Source organism: Rhinopithecus roxellana, chromosome 17 (assembly GCF_007565055.1).
Source record: "Rhinopithecus roxellana isolate Shanxi Qingling chromosome 17, ASM756505v1, whole genome shotgun sequence".
Classification (NCBI taxonomy): Eukaryota; Metazoa; Chordata; class Mammalia; order Primates; family Cercopithecidae; genus Rhinopithecus; species Rhinopithecus roxellana.
In genome coordinates, this window is record NC_044565.1 from 40,669,576 (window position 1) to 40,687,223 (window position 17,648).

Below are 17,648 nucleotides of genomic sequence, written 5' to 3' on the forward strand. Positions count from 1 at the left end.
CAAGAAGCTTACAGTCTAGTGGAAAGGTTGGCAAACTGTAACTCACGGACCAAATCCAGAATCTTGTCTGTCTTTGCACATAAAGTTTTATTGGAACATAGCCAAACTGATGTTTACATATTATCTATGGCCGCTTTCATGCTACAACAGCACAGCTGAGCAACAGAGACCATACAGCCTGCAAAACCCCAAATATTTACTATCTAGTACTTTACAGAAAAAGTCTGGTAGTCTCTGGTCTAGTGAAGCAGATATACATTAAATAATCACACATACACAAATGCTAAACTGCAATCATAACAAGTTTTATGAAGGAAGTATACATGATGTTATGGGAGCCTATGATGGAACAGAAGAGACTTCCAGACAATAGGAACAGGTCACACAAAGACCCCTATAGAAGAGCACTGGAGGAGGAAACAGAGGAAACTAAAGGAAGGCTTTGTGAGTGGAGTGTAAAAATTAAGGAAAGTAGAGTTTAATAGAAGGCTAGAAATACAGGTGGGTCACGTGGGCCTTATAGGATATAGAAGGAATGCTGTCTTTATTCCAAGAGCCAAACAAACCCATTAAAATGTTTTAAGCAAGGGAGAGACAATTTCATTTGTATGTGGAATTCCATAAGATCACTCTGGCTAAAGTTAGGAAAGACAGAAGGTTTGGAAAAGGTACAAAATGGTTGATGCAAGACCAGTCAGGTTATTCCAGCAGCCCCGGTTTAGACTACAGTGGTAGTACGACGGTGATGAATTTCACTGAGTGAAGTGGATAGATTCAGAACCGCTTGAGAAAGTAATTGTTAGTAGATTCAACGTGTACACCTGGATGAGGAATGCCAGAGATGACACCTATAGGCCTTTCATAGCAATCACTAACACATGGCACATTGGAACAAGACCAATTATGAGGGGAAAGAGATATGATCACAGTAAAATCATGGTTTGGGGCATATTCTATTTGAAGTGCTTTTTTTTTTTTTGTAAGAGATAAGATCTCGCTATGTTGCCCAGGCTGGACTCAAACTCCTGGGCTCAAGCAATCCTCCTGCTTCAGCCTCCTGAGTAGCTGTAACTACAAGCATTGGGCACTGTGCCTGGCTACTTAAGGTACTTTTGAGACATTTAAGGGAATATGTTGAGAAGGCAATCAGACTAAACACCATTCCCCACCAAAAGGAACCAAGAATCTCTGGAAAAAGCTGATAGCTTCACGGCTGGGCAAACAAAGCACAAGATGGTCAGGCACAGTGGCTCATGCCTGTAATCCCAGCATTTTGGGAGGCTGAGGCAGGAGAATCATTGAGGTCAGGAGTTTGAGACAAGCCTGGCCAACATGATGAAACCCTGTATCTACTAAAAATACAAAAATTACCTTGGTGCATGGTGGTGCACGCTGGTAATCCCAGCTACTTGGGCGGCCAAGGCACAAAAATCACATGAACTCGGAAGGGGGAGGTTGCAGTGAGGTGAGATCGCACCACTGCACTCCAGCCTGAGCAACAGAGCGAGGCTCTGTCTCAAAAAAGAAAAGCACAAGTCTTGAACATTTTGTTTTGTCAGAAAGTAAAAAAGTGCTCAAAGAAAGATGAGGACATATCAAAAAAACACAGGAGACAGTTTGAAGAGGCTTGCATTAATCAAATCTGGGTCAATTTGAAAATCAAAAGAATAACAATAACTATAATACATTAAATACAAGAATGCATGAGTTTATAGTGATACTTTTTAAATGGAGAAAGAGGAAGAGAAAGTTCTTCTTTATAATAGAATGCCAAGATAATATCGCTAATAATGTAAAAAACTGAAGGGATATTTTGAGAATTATACTGCATCACTTCTATAGATTTCTTGCCCAAAATGTTTCATGCTAACATGAAAATATTATTCATGTTATTCATGTTAAATATAATGCTACCTATAGTGTGTAATCCTTAATGGGATCCTGAATTGGGGAGAGAGATGGAACAGCCATAAAGAGCATTATTAGGACAGTAAGTAAGGTGATCCAAAAATTTAACTGCCTGTAACTAAGAAAGAACAGCCAGAAAAGCAGGAAGTAAAATGGAAGTTGTTTTCACAGAAAATAAGGAATAAAAATGTTTCAGGTAAGGAGTGATCATAGCGTAAAATGTTGTTGGGAGGTCAAGTAATATAGACAAATATTTGCCAAGTGTGTATAATACTAGATATTTTGTGTTATTGTAAGAGGAGCATTTAAAGCACTTTTTTCTAAATGGTTATTACTAATATATGTAGAGACTATTAACCTCTTTTCTGTTGTAATTAGTTCATTTTTCCCCAAAAGCCAATACATGTTCATTACAAAAATGAATTATAAAATATAAGTTAAAAGAAAAACATAAAACCCTACAATCTTATCCACCCAGACAACTACTAATACCTTAGTATTAACATATATACATCATGTATATGTATAAATTTATCTTAAATGAAAATAGGATTATTCTTTACATATTGTTTTAAAACCTATTTATCTGGCCAGGCAACGTAGCTCATGCTTGTAATCCCAGTACTTTGGGAGGCTGAGGCAGGTGGATCACCTGAGGTCAGGAATTCGAGACCAGCCCAGTCAACATGGTGAAACCCTGTCTCTAATAAAAATACCAAAAAATTAGCTGGGCGTGGTGGCACATGCCTGTAATATCAGCTAACATGGGAGGTTCAGGCAGGAGAATCGCTTGAACCAGAGAGGTGGAGGCTGCAGTGAGCTAAAATCACACCACTGCACTGTATCCTGGGCAATAAAGCAAGACTCTGTCTCAAAAACAAAAACAAAAAAACCAAAAAACAGAAAACCTATTTATCTAATATATTGTGACTATCTTTACATACCAATAGACATATTGGCAATATGATTTTGAAGGCTGTACAGGAGTACATTGCATGAATGTATCAGTTTATTTAACTAATCCCCTTTGCTTACTATTTGAATTGCTTCTAGCTTTTTGCCATTAAAAAGAGAACTGCAATGAACAGTATTAGAGCATAATGTCTGAGTACACTTAATTATTTTCTGAGGCCAAACTCCTAGAAGTGGAATGGCTGGCTCAAGAGGCATTCATATTTTTTGGGCTTTTGTTATGCAGTTAAATTGCCTACCAGACAACTTTATTAATTTACCTTCTAACATGATGAATGGGCCCGTCTTCTGGTAGCCTCACTATCATGAAATATTACATGATTATTTTTATCTTAGAACTACTGTTATATGTTAATTCTATAACCTGCCATTTTCTAAATAATAACTCTAGAGTTTTCCAGTTGATTTTTCTCACATCCAGGCATTTTTATGTTAACTGCAAATGGGCGTGGCACAATGGCTCACATCTGTAATCCCAAGCACTTTGGGAGGCCAAAGAGGGAAGATTGCTTGAGTCCAGGAGTTCAAGACCACCCTGGGCAACACTGCAAAACCCAATCTCTACAAAAAATACAAAAATTAGCTGGGCATGGTGGTGCATGCCTGTAGTCCCAGCTACTCAGGAGGCTGAGGCTGAAGATGGCTTGAGTCTGGAGGTGAAGGTTGCAATGGGCCGAGATCATGCCACTGCACTCCAGCCTGGGTAACAGAGCGAGACCTTGTCTCAAAATAATAAGTTAACTATAAATGAAAAGACAGAGGCTGGGCGCGGTGGCCCATGCCTGTAATCCCAACACTTTGGGAGGCAGAGGCAGGCAGATCATCTGAGGTTGGGAGTTCGAGACCAGCCTGACCAACATGGAGAAACCCCATCTCTAATAAAAATACAAAAAAATTAGCCAGGCGTGGTGGCACATGCCTGTAATCCCAGCTACTCGGGAGGCTGAGACAGGAGAATCGCTTGAACCCACGAGGTGGAGGTTGCAGTGAGCCAAGATCGTGCCACTGCACTCTAGCCTAGGCAACAAGAGCAAAACTCTGTCTCGAAGAAAAAAAAAAAAAGAGTGAAAAATTATTTCAAAAACTGTCCACCCCAAGAAAGGAAATCACAGTATACAATAAGTTTACGTTTACTTTAAGTAACAATAAAAATGTTTTCCTGCTAACCATCATAAGATGTGTCTACTAATGAAGAATGAAAGGGTAGTTCTAATGCAAATAGTAAAAATATAAGTGTAAAATATAGTAAATAGAAGTAGAATGAGAAAATTATTCTGCTAAAAAGTAACAGATTGTCACGGAGAAGAAACAGAACGTCCTATGTCTTATCTTATTTCTGAAGATGTCTGTAACTGTGTACTTACAACAAAGGTCTGCGTTCTTGTCCAAATTCCGCTTCGTAGTAGCCATCTCTGCAGTCTTTTCCAACTAAATCATGAGGATGAGGTTTATACGGGTCATTCTTTGTTACTAATGTAATTCTCACTTTTCCTTTTCCATAATAGTTCATAATCTGAAAAAAGGGGGAAATTAAATATATGATCCAAATAGATCGCATTATAAACTGATCTACTAAATGAGAGTTCAATTTACATTAATTATAATGTAATTGGCACTAAATAAATAAAGTCCAACTGACAAACAACTGCAGTTTAGATGAAACGTTCCAGAGAATACCAGTATAGAAGAACTTACCTCTCAGCTTCTTGACATATTTTCTGCCCTAATTTCATTTGGTCATATCATTTGACTCTACTTAATTTTCCTTTCAAAACAAGTAAAACTCTACCCAAATTTTATCATAGAACATGAGAAAACAGATGTTAAGTCACTAAATGCCCAGCTCTTAAATGTACTGTCATACCATAAACATTCCTTGAATATATATTAAGCCTTATTGGAAAGGATAGCACATAAATATGATCATTTTACTTAATATGTGACGTTTCACTTCACAAAAATATTTTTTCAGTAAGCATACCCCAAGTGCACTCTAGAACAGGCAATAAATCAAATTGAGTTTAACAACATCAAATTTCATATACAAAGTACATCTTAGAACACAGAGTAAAAAGGAGAGTTTAACAGGGAAGAGGAAGGAAGACAGGAAATAATGCTTAGTTTGAAAGCTAGTAAATTTGCAAGAACAAAGCAGGGAATATGAAAACCAGCATACCACAAAGGAGCAAGGTAAAGTAAGAATGGGTAGCTTACAAGGTAGAGGAAACTAAAATCCATAATTTTGAATTAGAATTTGAAAGTAACCAGGAAGTATTACATTTCTTTCTGTATGAAAGTAAAGGTAATTGCTCAAGACTATAAGTAGGCAAATACACAACTCAAGCTGTAAAGTGTTTAGGACCTACTGGAATAGTAAAAATACAGATCTTAGAAATATTTTAGAGATGCATAGGATAAGATGAATTATGAAGAAAACTTTAAAAATGACTCAAAAAACTGGCCAAATAGTATTTCCTTAGTTCCTTTTTATTAGCATCTCACCCATTTTAACATTTAAAAGACTTACATAACCCAAATCCATACTATTGTCAAAAATGTGATAAAAATAGAAATCTGGAATTCAATATATAATTTCGCCACTGATTTATTCTATAACTTAGCAATTCCCTTTAAGTTCATCAACAGAATAGACTTTGTAAATAATCTAGTTATAAAACAATGAATTAAGATCTCGTGATAAAAGTAACACTTTTCAAATAAAAAAAAGTAACACTTTTCAAAATCTACTTTGACATTAAAGTTTTTAATTGGCATTTAAAGGATAAACACTTCACTGAAACTCAAATGAAAAACAGTTTACAAATAGAAAATATAAATTCAGTACACTGGGCTGGGTGCAGTGGCTTACGCCTGTAATCCCAGCACTTTGGGAGACCGAGGCGAGCGGATCACGAGGTCAAGAGATTGAGACCATCCTGGCTAACACGGTGAAACCCCATCTCTACTAAAAATACAAAAATTAGCTGGGTGTGGTGGCACATGCCTGTAGTCCCAGCTACTCGGAAGGCTGAGACAGGAGAATCACTTGAACCCGGGAGGCGGAGGCTGCAGTGAGCCAAGATTATGCCATTGCCCTCCAGCCTGGGCGACAGAGTGAAACTCTGTCTCAAAAAAATAAAAAATAGGCCGGGCGTGGTGGCTCACACCTGTAATCCCAGCACTGTGGGAGGCTGAGGTGGGTGGATCACGAGGTCAGGAGATCAAGACCATCCTATTCTGGCTAACATGGTGAAACCCCATCTCTACTAAAAATGCAAAAAAATTAGCCAGGCGTGGTGGTGGGCGCCTGTAGTCCCAGCTACTCAGGAGGCTGAGGCAGGAGAATGGCATGAACCCGGGAGGTGGAGCTTGCAGTGAGCAGAGATTGTGACACTGTACTACAGCCTGGGCAAAAGAGTGAGACTCTGTCTCAAAAAATAAATAAATAAATATATAATAAGTAAATAAATTTAGTACACCTTGGCCGGGCGCGGTGGCTCATGCCTGTAATCCCAACGCTTTGGGAGGCCGAGACGGGTGGATCACCTGAGGTCAGGAGTTCGAGATCAGCCTGCCCAACATGGTGAAACCTTGCCTCTACTAAAAATACAAAAATCAGCTGGGCGTGGTGGTGGGCACCTGTAATCCCAGCTACTCGGTAGGCTGAGGCAGGAGAATCACTTGAACCCAGGAGATGGAGGTTGCAATGAGCCAAGATCGTGACATTGCACTCCAGCCTGGACGACAAGCGCGAAACTCCATCTCAAAAATAAATAAATAAATTTAGTACATCTTATAACTATTAGTATGTTTACCAAAGTCATTTTTGGTCAAAAGCTGTTAAAAATTTATGCTAATGTGAGAAAACTACATTTATAAAGTGGTATTTCAAATCAGTCAATGACTCAGAGAATCAGAGACAAGCAACAAAGGTAAGAAAAAGGAGAAAAAAATGTTCTAGCCCTAAGACTAGCCAAGAAGAATTATGACTGAGTTATCAAACCTATGTTTAATCTACAGAATAGTATCACTCACCTCTGTAGAGAATGAGTTTTCCTTATTATCTTTGCGTTCCATGAAAAAGAACATGATCCAAAAGCTGCCAACTATCCCCACTGCAGATAGCTATATGGTGCTGTGTATTAATCTAAGTGGAGCGACTAAACATTATGAGTCGCTCTACTTAGGTTAATACACAGCACCATATAGCTATCTGTAGTGGGGAAGACTCCACATTATATTTAAGAGATGTCCTTAGACATCTATCTAATAGATGTCTTTTTAACAGATCCGTTTAAAAAAAAAAAAGGAAAAAAGAAAAAGACAAAACTGTGGAGATGACTGTTAAGAAACTGTCCCTGGCCGGGCGCGGTGGCTCAAGCCTGTAATCCCAGCACTTTGGGAGGCCGAGACGGGCGGATCACGAGGTCAGGAGATCGAGATCATCCTGGCTAACACGGTGAAACCCCGTCTCTACTAAAAAAAAAAAATACAAAAAATTAGCCGGGCGAGATGGCGGGCGCCTGTAGTCCCAGCTACTCGGGAGGCTGAGGCGAGAGAATGGCGTAAAACCCGGGAGGCGGAGCTTGCAGTGAGCTGAGATCTGGCCACTGCACTCCAGCCTGGGCGACAGAGCGAGACTCCGTCTCAAAAAAAAAAAAAAAAAAAGAAACTGTCCCTTTAAAATAATTGCTATAGCTAATATATGAAGCAACTAATAGCGAGATAGACATAGAAGAAGGGTCTATTACCTGGATAGAAGGGTATGTTCGGTTGTTGTCTGTGCTGTGCTCCCCTGGAATGCTGCCCGCTGATCGCCCTTCACATTTGTATCTAAAACGCATTCCCCTCTGCCTGGGTTGTTCAATTATCTCTATATATGGGTTATACGCACCTGAAAAGTTTTTTAAAAGGAGGAGGTCAGTGAGATTAATATAGCAATTAATAATGGATTTTAACACTCCTGCTTTTTCATAACAGCAGACTAAAATAAAGATTTTTTTTCCTCCTAACATTAAATAACAAGGTTGAAATGTTATCTTGGAGATTGGCTGGGAGAGGCACCTTTTTTTCCCATTCAGATTAAGTCCCTATGTAGTGTCAAAACAAGTCATTCAAACCATATTGATTGGTTAGCACTTTATAGCTTATTATCTATAGCTAACATCAATATGAAGTTCTGAGATAACCACTTCAGAGATATCCACCTCCCACGTGAGACCTAGCAGAAGGGTTTCCCCCAAGATTCCCCAAGAAGGGTAAAGAAGATAGTACTCAGAAGTAAAATATTACACTCCTAAAGTGAGTTAAATGTATTTAACTGCTTGATTTTACATCATATTCATAATACTGAATGAAAAGACCATTCACTGAAAATGAAAATGCATTTAAATCCCTGCAGAAGCATATGTAAGTTTTTTCTATCTCCATTCAAATGTTAAAGGACTTACACATAGTATATCAAAACAAGCCCCAGGAGGGACTTCAGGCTCAAAGAATGTGTCATCAGTCCCATGTAAACCTTTTCTAAAGATACAACAGAGAAAAAAAAAATATTTACTTTCTATAATAACTAAAATTCAAAATAAGCATCTGCAGAATGAATTGCTGATACATATAATAACATGGATGACTCTCAAAATCATTATGCTGAGTGAAAGAAGTTAGACCAGAAGAGCACATACTGCATGATTCCATTTATATGAAACTCTAGGATATGTAAAGTAACATACAATGAACAATAGCAGATCACTGGTTGCCTAAGAACAGGGATATATGGTGGATAGTAAAGGCAGGGGGGACAATGGACATGTTAATTATCTTGTGATGATGATTTCAAGGTTGTATATATACGTCAAAACTTATCAAATTGCATACTTTAAAAGTGCAGTTTGTTGTACATAAATTTTATGTCAATATGTCAATAAAGTTATTTAAAATATATGCAACTTTACTATTTTTTATTATCCAAATTGTGGGGGGAAAGGTAAATAGACACTCAACTGTACTTGCAAGTAGGGGAGTTAATAGGGGTGTGATGTTTTCCATTAAAAAAAAGGGGGGGGGTTCCTTAATCAGTTTAGTGCCGACTAAGGCTTCTCCTGTTAGAATGCAAGCAATCCTGAGAAATGGTAACACAGTGGGCCTTATCAGAACAGTATGAAGAAGAGGCTTCTAGAATCCTACCCCAGCTACTTCCTAACAGTAAGACCACGGAAAAGTTATTAAAATTAAAATCTCTTCGTTTCCGCCTCTGTAAAATAGGAATAATCATAATAGCACCTACCTCATTGGGTTGCTGTGAAGATTACAGATTATACGTGCTAAATTCTTACCAAGTGTCATATATACATATACGTTCAATAAATGGTGTCTATTATTTCAGATGCTTTCTTGATAACAATGATTTAGTGATACCATGGTGGCATCACAACTGTCACTCTAAAAGACCTTACAGAAGAGCAAGGCAAACAACACATATTATTAGACTACAGAAGGAAGGAAAGCACTAACAAAATTCTGTGGAAATGAGAGCGGAAGAGTCAGGAATGCCCAACTGTGTCAGTGGAAAAAGAGCGGTTAATAAAGCAAAAGAGTGGGGGAAATAAAGAGGAAAAAGGTAGGTATTCTAGGGAAAGGGGAACAGTGTGTCCACAGAGGAGGGTTTATTTAAGAATCACCAATGTAAGTGGAATACACTTCCTCTCTTACAAAGAGAACTAAAAGTCAGAGCATACTTGGCAACGTGGATTTCATTTTATGTGTGATGAAATCAATGAATATTTTGATGCAGGCAAATCACATGATCATATTTACATTTTAGAGTAAAAATTTTAAGCGGGGCACAGTGGCTCACGCCTGTAATTCCAGCACTTTGGGAGGCCGAGGCAGGTGGATCACGAGGTCAGGAGATCGAGACCACCTGGCTAACACGGTGAAACCCCGTCTCTACTAAACATGTAAAAAAAAATTAGCCGGGCGTGGTGGTGGGCGCCTGTAGTCCCAGCTACTCAGGAGGCTGAGGCAGGAGAATGGCGTGAACCCGGGAGGCGGAGGTTGCAGTGAGCCGAGATCGCGCCACTGCACTCCAGGCTGGGCGACAGAGCGAGACTCCGTCTCGAAAAAAAAAAAAATTTTTTTTTAGTTACAGCAGACAGATAGAAAAAAGAAAGCAACGTGATCAGTTCAGAGACCACTATAATAATGTGGGCAATGATGACAGTATGTCTGATATATGGCAGTGATAAAAGGAATGAAAGATTATTTAAAAGATAAAATTGACAGCACCTGGTGCCTGAATATTAGGGTTAAGAGAAATTAAAAAATCACTGATGGCTCAGAAATTAAAGAATCATTGATGGTTCCATGGCTTCTACTTTGGGTTACTGAATAAAGTATTACCGTTACTTTCAATTTTATTCTGTATGGTGCAAAATCCCTTTGCTTGAATCTACTACCTATTTGTTTATTCAAAAGATGAAGAGCCAGAGAAAACTGACTTTAACCCATACATAATCCTTATTTCAGTTTTACTCAAAAGCATAAGATATGCAGATGAGTATTTCACAATTTTATCCTTGCATATTTCAAATATTTCAAATTCATACTGCAATTTCAAAAAAAAAAATTTTTTTTGAGACTTAGTCTCGCTCTGTCACCCAGGCTGGAGTGCAGTGGTGCGATCTCTCCTCACTGCAAGCTCCGCCTCCTGTGTTCATGCCATTCTCCTGCCTCAGCCTCCCGAGTAGCTGGGACTACAGGCGCCCACCACCGCGCCAGCTATACCTGGCTAATTTTTTGTATTTTTAGTAGAGACGGGGTTTCACCGTGGTCTAGATCTCCTGATCTCGTGATCCGCCCACCTCGGCCTCCCAAAGTGCTGGGATTACAGATGTGAGCCACTGCGCCTGGCCACAATTTCAAGTATTTCATACCCTTATATATCCTTGTAGAAGTATTTAAGAAAGAGTATATTTTCCTCTTAAAAACTGTTAAAATCAACATTATTTTTTATTTTATTTTATTTTTTTTGAGACGGAGTCTCGCTCTGTCGCCCAGGCTGGAGTGCAGTGGCGTGATCTCAGCTCACTGCAAGCTCCACCTCCCGGGTTTATGCCATTCTCCTGCCTCAGCCTCCCGAGTAGCTGGGACTACAGGTGCCCGCCACCTCGCCCGGCTAATTTTTTGTATTTTTTAGTAGAGACGGGGTTTCACCCTGTTAGCAAGGATGGTCTCGATCTTCTGACCTCGTGATCCTCCCGTCTCGGCCTCCCAAAGTGCTGGGATTACAGGCTTGAGCCACTGCGCCCAGCCAAAATCAACATTATTTTTTAAGTGGCATTTTAAATAATTTATGTGGCTGAAGTAAAGGCCAAATAAATCCCCGCCCACTACTTATTTAAAGGTGTCTTGGTGGGAAACTGATATAAAATGACATCGTTAATGATAAGTGTTTAACTTTGGGAGGGGAGAGTATGAATTAAAATTCTAGGTTCATAGTGAGCATTCAAATATTTCACTGAGGCTGGGCATGGTGGCTCATACCTGTAAAGCCAGCACTTTGGGAGGCCAAGGTGGGTGGATCACTTGAGGTCAGGAGTTCCAGACCAGCCTGGTCAACATCGTGAAACACCATCTCTACTAAAAATACAAAAAATTAGCCGGATGTGGTGGCAGGCACCTGTAATCCCAGCTACTTAGGAGACTGAGGCAGGAGAATTGCTTGAATCCAGGAGGCGGAGGCTGCAGTGAGCCAAGATTGCGCCATTGTACTCTAGCCTGGGTGACAGAGCGAGACTCCATCTCAAAAAAAACAAAAACAAAAACAAAACAAAACTTCATTGGTTACAAGACACTTCTTTAGATTGTTTATTAAAATGTCTATTAAAAGAACAGAAAAATAATTGTTGAAAAGAATATTTTTAAATAGTAAAAATTACATAAATATTGGTTATCATATAATATTGAGTATTTAAAATCCTTGGAATTTATTTTTCTCATTGCAGAAGCTCTTAATTGGTAAAAATTAACAAGCTGGGGGAATGTAGAGTATTACAACCAAGTAACAGAGTATATTGTAATGCTCTACATTCCCCCAGCTGGAAATAATCTCCCCTCCTTTAAACTACCATAGTATTCTGTTTATAGCAATTATTCCAAATAACTGTAATTTAGGGAAAACTTACCATCTTATTTCTTCTTGAGATAAAGCTACTTGTTTTATTTCTTCAAGCTACTTGAAAGCAGAAACTGTGTTTTACTCATCTGTGCCTTGTACACAGATATCCATTAAACATCTATTGAATGAACGACTAAAATATCTTAAGGTCTTTTGTTTACACAAGTTATTCAAATGTTAAATAATCATGTAAGTGATTAGTCAGATTTTTTAATTAGATTCCACTACCAAGGAAAAAAAAAATAGTGCTTTGTAGGTACCAGGATTGCTACACCTCAGCATTTCCTCATACTCATTCATATTTCGATTTATCTGTGTTTATGATTTTTAAAAAACTTCCCAGCTATAAATCATTTATATAATGCATCAGTACAATGCACCAGTTATTTCCTTCCTTAGTACTGTGCTTTGCACAGTGCCATTCTTCCTGAATATAAAATGTGCTGAAAAGTAGTCATCTATGGAGTGGAAGAGGGTAAATTATATATCAGGAAATTGTAGGGAAAATAAGTACTCTTAATTAAGATAACCTTAAATCACCACAGTTTTGAAAAGCACAAAAACGTCTCCAAAGTTGGCTCTAAACAAGTTGATTACTGTATTTTTCTTTAAGCAATACTATGCAAAGTTGGGACTGACCCCTATATTCTGAAGAGTATTTTAAAAGGCTAATATACATCAGAATAAAATCTGAGATATAGCCAAAATGTTTGTAAGATATATTTATGTTTTTATTTGCACTTAGGCAAGAAAGAGTGCTATTTTAAAACATAGTGCCTATCTAATAAAGAATGAGTTTTTAAGATAAAAAATTACATTGAAATAAATGTTTAAATGGATCATAAATTATCAGAAATAGACACATTATTAACTAACATCTTATTGCTAGAATGAGCAACCAGCATCAAGTATATAGAACAAAAAGTTAATTATTGTAATTATAACACTTTTTAAAGACCCCTTTATATACATTTCTCATTTGATCCTCTTAACTTTAATCTCCATTTGAAAAACAATAGAAATTATTATCCCAACTTACAGATGATAAAACTAAAGTTGAAAATTATATGGTTATAAGAAAAATGAATTATGAATGGTACGCTAATATGGCACTGCCAAATTTAAAAAACAAGCATAAAAGCAACTGGAGGTAATAACTGATACAGCACATAACCTGCAATCTAAAATAAATGCAACTTAATTTAAGAAGATAATGCATCCCGGTATAGCCAAATGAGTATTTAGATCCAAAGAAATCCCTAGAACAGAGTTCATACTGGGGATGTACATCAGAATCACTTAGGCAGTTTTTTCAAAACATGTATGTCCCTACCCCACTTGAGATGTTTAAAAGAAAAAGAAATCTTCAAAGTTTTTAAAGCCCAGATACATGTTTCTGAAAAAGCCTTCCAAGAAATTCTAACACACTCCTGATTAAGAATAATTGCCTTAAAACATGAAGTGAAAGCAACAATGCACATATTGAGAGAAGCAATCTGGGCAAAGCAATTCTGGCTACTCGTAACTTGTTTTTCTCTCCCACTCAAAAAAGAACCTTATTCAAATGCAAGCAAGAAAAATGACAATATACCAATAGCCTTCAAATGCTCTCATTTATTTAAAAAGTAAATAATTTACAACACAAATATTTTAACTCTTGCAACACATCACACAAATGATTGTCACACCAGTGTGTCAACACCATAGTTGAGAATAGCTGCATGTCTCTCATAAAGGTCCTGGGTGACAGACTGCCTAAGACCTAAAGGAGCCAATGGAGCTAACAATGGACCTTTTTCCAAATATCACCTCTACTCAGTTTGGAGAAAAAGAAAATAAGATCTACTATTTTTTTCCTCAAACCAGGTCTCTCATCAGCCAAAGGCTATTCCAATGTATCAGGCTGACTTCATTACTCCAATACATCAGCTGACTTTCAACTGGGCCTTCAGAATCAAAGAAAGGAAATTTTCAGATGAGTATTCAACTGATTCATGCACCACAAGGTAAAAACTGTAAAAGATTCTGGCAATAGGGATTCTGTTACCATGGGGGGTAAAAAGGTAAGTCTTGAAAAAACTCCTGCACGTGCCAGGGTAAAATAAAGAAATTTAAAATTCTGTCCTAGATTATACAGGTATTAAAGTTAAAAACAAATGGCAAGACCAAATCACCTCTATTTAAAAAATAAAAATAGAGGAGGCCCAGATAAATATGAATTTCAGAAAAACAATTTTATCCCATGCAATATTTGGGTCCTGTGCCTACAAACAAAACCATTTTCAGAGAACCCAGATAAGAGAAAGTTGGAACAAAAGGAAATTCTGAGTCCCTTAAAATGCATAATCTAGATGCTCCTAATTATGATTCATTGTCTGGCTCCTCCCTAGTCATTACATTAACTCATTCCCTTTATCTATGCCTATCATATGTCACCTTAATTATTTAACACCACTGTTATTTCTATTTTTTCAAGTGTTGCATTTCTGAAACATTCATGCTCACGTGTGGCCTTTTACTTAAAAAAAGAAGTCATTAGCTGTAGCTATCCATTCCTAACTTCCAGCCCTGTTATTAAAGATTAAGTTGCATCATACTTACTTCCATTTCCCCCCTTTAATCGAGAAAAATAATAGTTCTCTTGAAATTCACACTACAAATAGTTGGTAAGAAGTGAGGTTTACAAAAACAATTCATTCCGGTACTTCCTATTGTGTGACACAGAAGAACCATACTAAAGAAAAATGTGAATAAAAATAAATTATCTAAATTTTAAAACATTTTACCAAAGATAGCACTAATTATTAGTTAACAGAGCTACATGCCACACAAAGACATTTGCTCTTTTTTCTGGAACAATGAGAAGGTTTAAATTCAGACATAAATTATCTAATTTTACTTATATTAAATAAAATAGAATAAATATACAAAAGCAACGACTGCCTACTATGCATACCTTAGTTGGGTTTGGGAACATTTTCCTTCACTATGTCTATTATTATGTCAAAAGACTGTAATCAAGGTGTAATTTTTCAAAAAAAAGCCACAAAAAGCAGCTTAATACAAGCTGAGAAATCCTAATTAACCTGCTAACTTATCTAAACAAAATTTAGAATCATATTATATACATGATTTTAAACTACATTCTAAATCACAAAATTTTCCTTGTAAGATTATGATTTATGTTACTTTTACATCATAGCTATCACATAATCAACACTTATACCTATTTACACATGACATCTGGTGAGAAATGAAGAAATGCTCTTAAATGCTTTGTAATGAATAAAAGTACTTTTTGAGGTTTTAATACTACCTTACTACAAAGAGAATCTAAACTAGACAATGAAAAATAAGCAATTTCTTTTCTTTTCTTTTCTTTTTTTTTTTGGTCACTTTTCCGGTTAAATTGCTGTTTCAAAACAGAATAGGAATTTAGAATTTCATTAGTGAATCTTTTTCTATCTCTACGGTCTTTATAACAGATTAAGGAAAAGTACACAGATTCCTTTAAACATTTTCTTTCTTTTTTTTTTTTTTTTTTTTAATTCCAGGCTTGGCAGTTTTCTAACAACTGAATTACAATTTAAATAACTTGTTACATTTTAAATAGTCCCATTTTAATGCAACTCTTGAGAAAAGACCAAAAAAACAAAAAGTTAATCACCCTTCAACTTCTAAACCTTTAAAACTTTCTATTTCTTTAAACATTTCCTCCTTACTTTTAGGGAATCCTTCCTCCTCACAACAGCACAAAATACAGTGTCAATGAACAAATTTAAATTGTATCACATTTTAAAATCCTGTGGGTCTTAACAATACTCTATACAGAAATGGTTGTTTCCTCTCTCATTTGAAAAAATTATAAGTATTACATTTATGCAATACATCAATAAAGTTTGATTAAATCGCCAAGAGGCTGAACTTAACTTACAATGCTAGCCATTCTTCATTACTTCCAAACAAAATCTTTCTGATAACCAATAAATTAACAAAATATTTGAAGTCATCTTAGCACTTCTAATCTACACATGCTTTGAATTCACAAATTTACAGGATTATCTGAAAGTCTGGTGTCAAGTGGGAAAAGGGAAAGCTGAAATATTTTAAACTTCACTTAGTATTCTCACAACCACAGACAAACTGAAATCAAATGTCATGTGAAACACCCCAATTTCCTTTTCTGCCTACAGCAATAGCTATGGCATTGTTCTGCTCAACCTTTTAAAAAGGTTCTTTAATCTTCCTACTTCCTCATCTCCACTAGACATCAACCTACTTCTGAGGGTCACTGGACCAGTCAGTTTGGGGATGCGAGTCAAGTTCATAAACGGTGCCCCCTCTTCACTCCCTTAGGTACAGCATTTAACATACGCGTTTAGCCCTCCCTGCCTTTGCTCACTCTGCTTCCTCTGTCTGGAAAGCGCCCCCCACTCACCTTGGCAAATCCTGGTAAAAGACCAACTCGAACCCAGGCTACTTAATTTATCCCCCCACCCCGGCTCTCCCGTCCCCCCAACCTTAAGCTCCAGGCACCCCGAAACCACGTCTGTGTATACAGGAGACTCTTCCTTGCTCTGCAATGTTTCTTATAAACTTATTTCCCCCCAAAGGGAGAGATCGAGCATTTATTAAGGGAAAATATACAGTCATATAAGTGATGAAGTTGTATTCACTACTACGCATTATTTTAAAGCACGGATAGTCTAAAACTCCTCTTTCCCCTTATTTCCAGCGGGAAGGAAGGGGGATTCAACGTCTCTATTCGTCAGATTAGAAACTGTGTGCTTTATCTCACAGTAAAAATTACACACTCTATTTTTTTTTTTTAATAGAGACAGGGTCTCTGTCGCCCAGGCTGGAGAGAAGGGGCGCGATCTTGGCTCACTGCAACCTCCACCTCGCCCAGGTTCGAGCGATTCTCCTGCCTCAGCCTTCCGAGTAGCTGGGATTACAGGCGCGCGCCACCACGCCAGACTAATTTTTTGTATTTTCAGTAGAAACGGGGTTTCAAAATGTTGGCCAGGCTGGTCTCGAACTTCCGACCTCAGGTGATCCGACCGCCTTCGCCTCCCCAAGTGCTGGGATTACAGGCGTGAGCCACCGCGCCCGGCCTACACCTGGTCGATGCAACATTAACACTTAAAATACCACGGATTTTAAAATTCGTGTTAAAATACCACGAATGATTTTTAAAGCCGTGCCACATTTTGTACAACTGTCAGTACAAGGGGGATCACCTCTTTGCATTTGACGAAATTAAAAAGGGGGAGAGAGCTTGCCCGAGGTTTGAAGGTTCCTCATTCTTGTTCTAAAACATAAAACCACCACCTCAATACATATCCATTTTTAACATGAGAACTCCTCGTCCTCCTTTAGTTCGCTTATGACTTCCCTAATCCTAAAATCAAGTCATTACGAATTTCTAAGTTTCCTGCTATGACAACAGGATCAAATTACTGAGCGTGGCTTGGATTTTGCACGCAAACCCTGAAACAGGTTAACTTTTTTAAAAGCTGACAAGTTTACCATATGAGATTTTAAAGACAGAACGCGCCCCAGCCAAAACTGAGCTCCCTAAACTCACAGC

At 37.6% G+C, this 17,648-nt stretch overlaps 1 protein-coding gene across 3 annotated transcripts in view; it reads right to left on the minus strand.

The window, feature by feature from the left end:
• Positions 1–17,648, minus strand: part of REL (REL proto-oncogene, NF-kB subunit) — a 43,409-nt gene that overhangs the window by 25,333 nt on the left and 428 nt on the right. For 2 of the 3 annotated variants that reach the window (XM_010377526.2, XM_010377509.2), the window contains exons 2-3: positions 7,632–7,774; positions 4,245–4,393 (exon numbers count right to left, since the gene is read on the minus strand). In XM_010377526.2, coding sequence (XP_010375828.1) covers positions 4,245–4,393; positions 7,632–7,774 — 292 coding nt within the window. Of the gene's footprint in view, positions 1–4,244; positions 4,394–7,631; positions 7,775–8,330; positions 8,412–17,648 lie in introns of those variants that run through there. The other variant, XM_030920539.1, reaches the window with a different exon arrangement.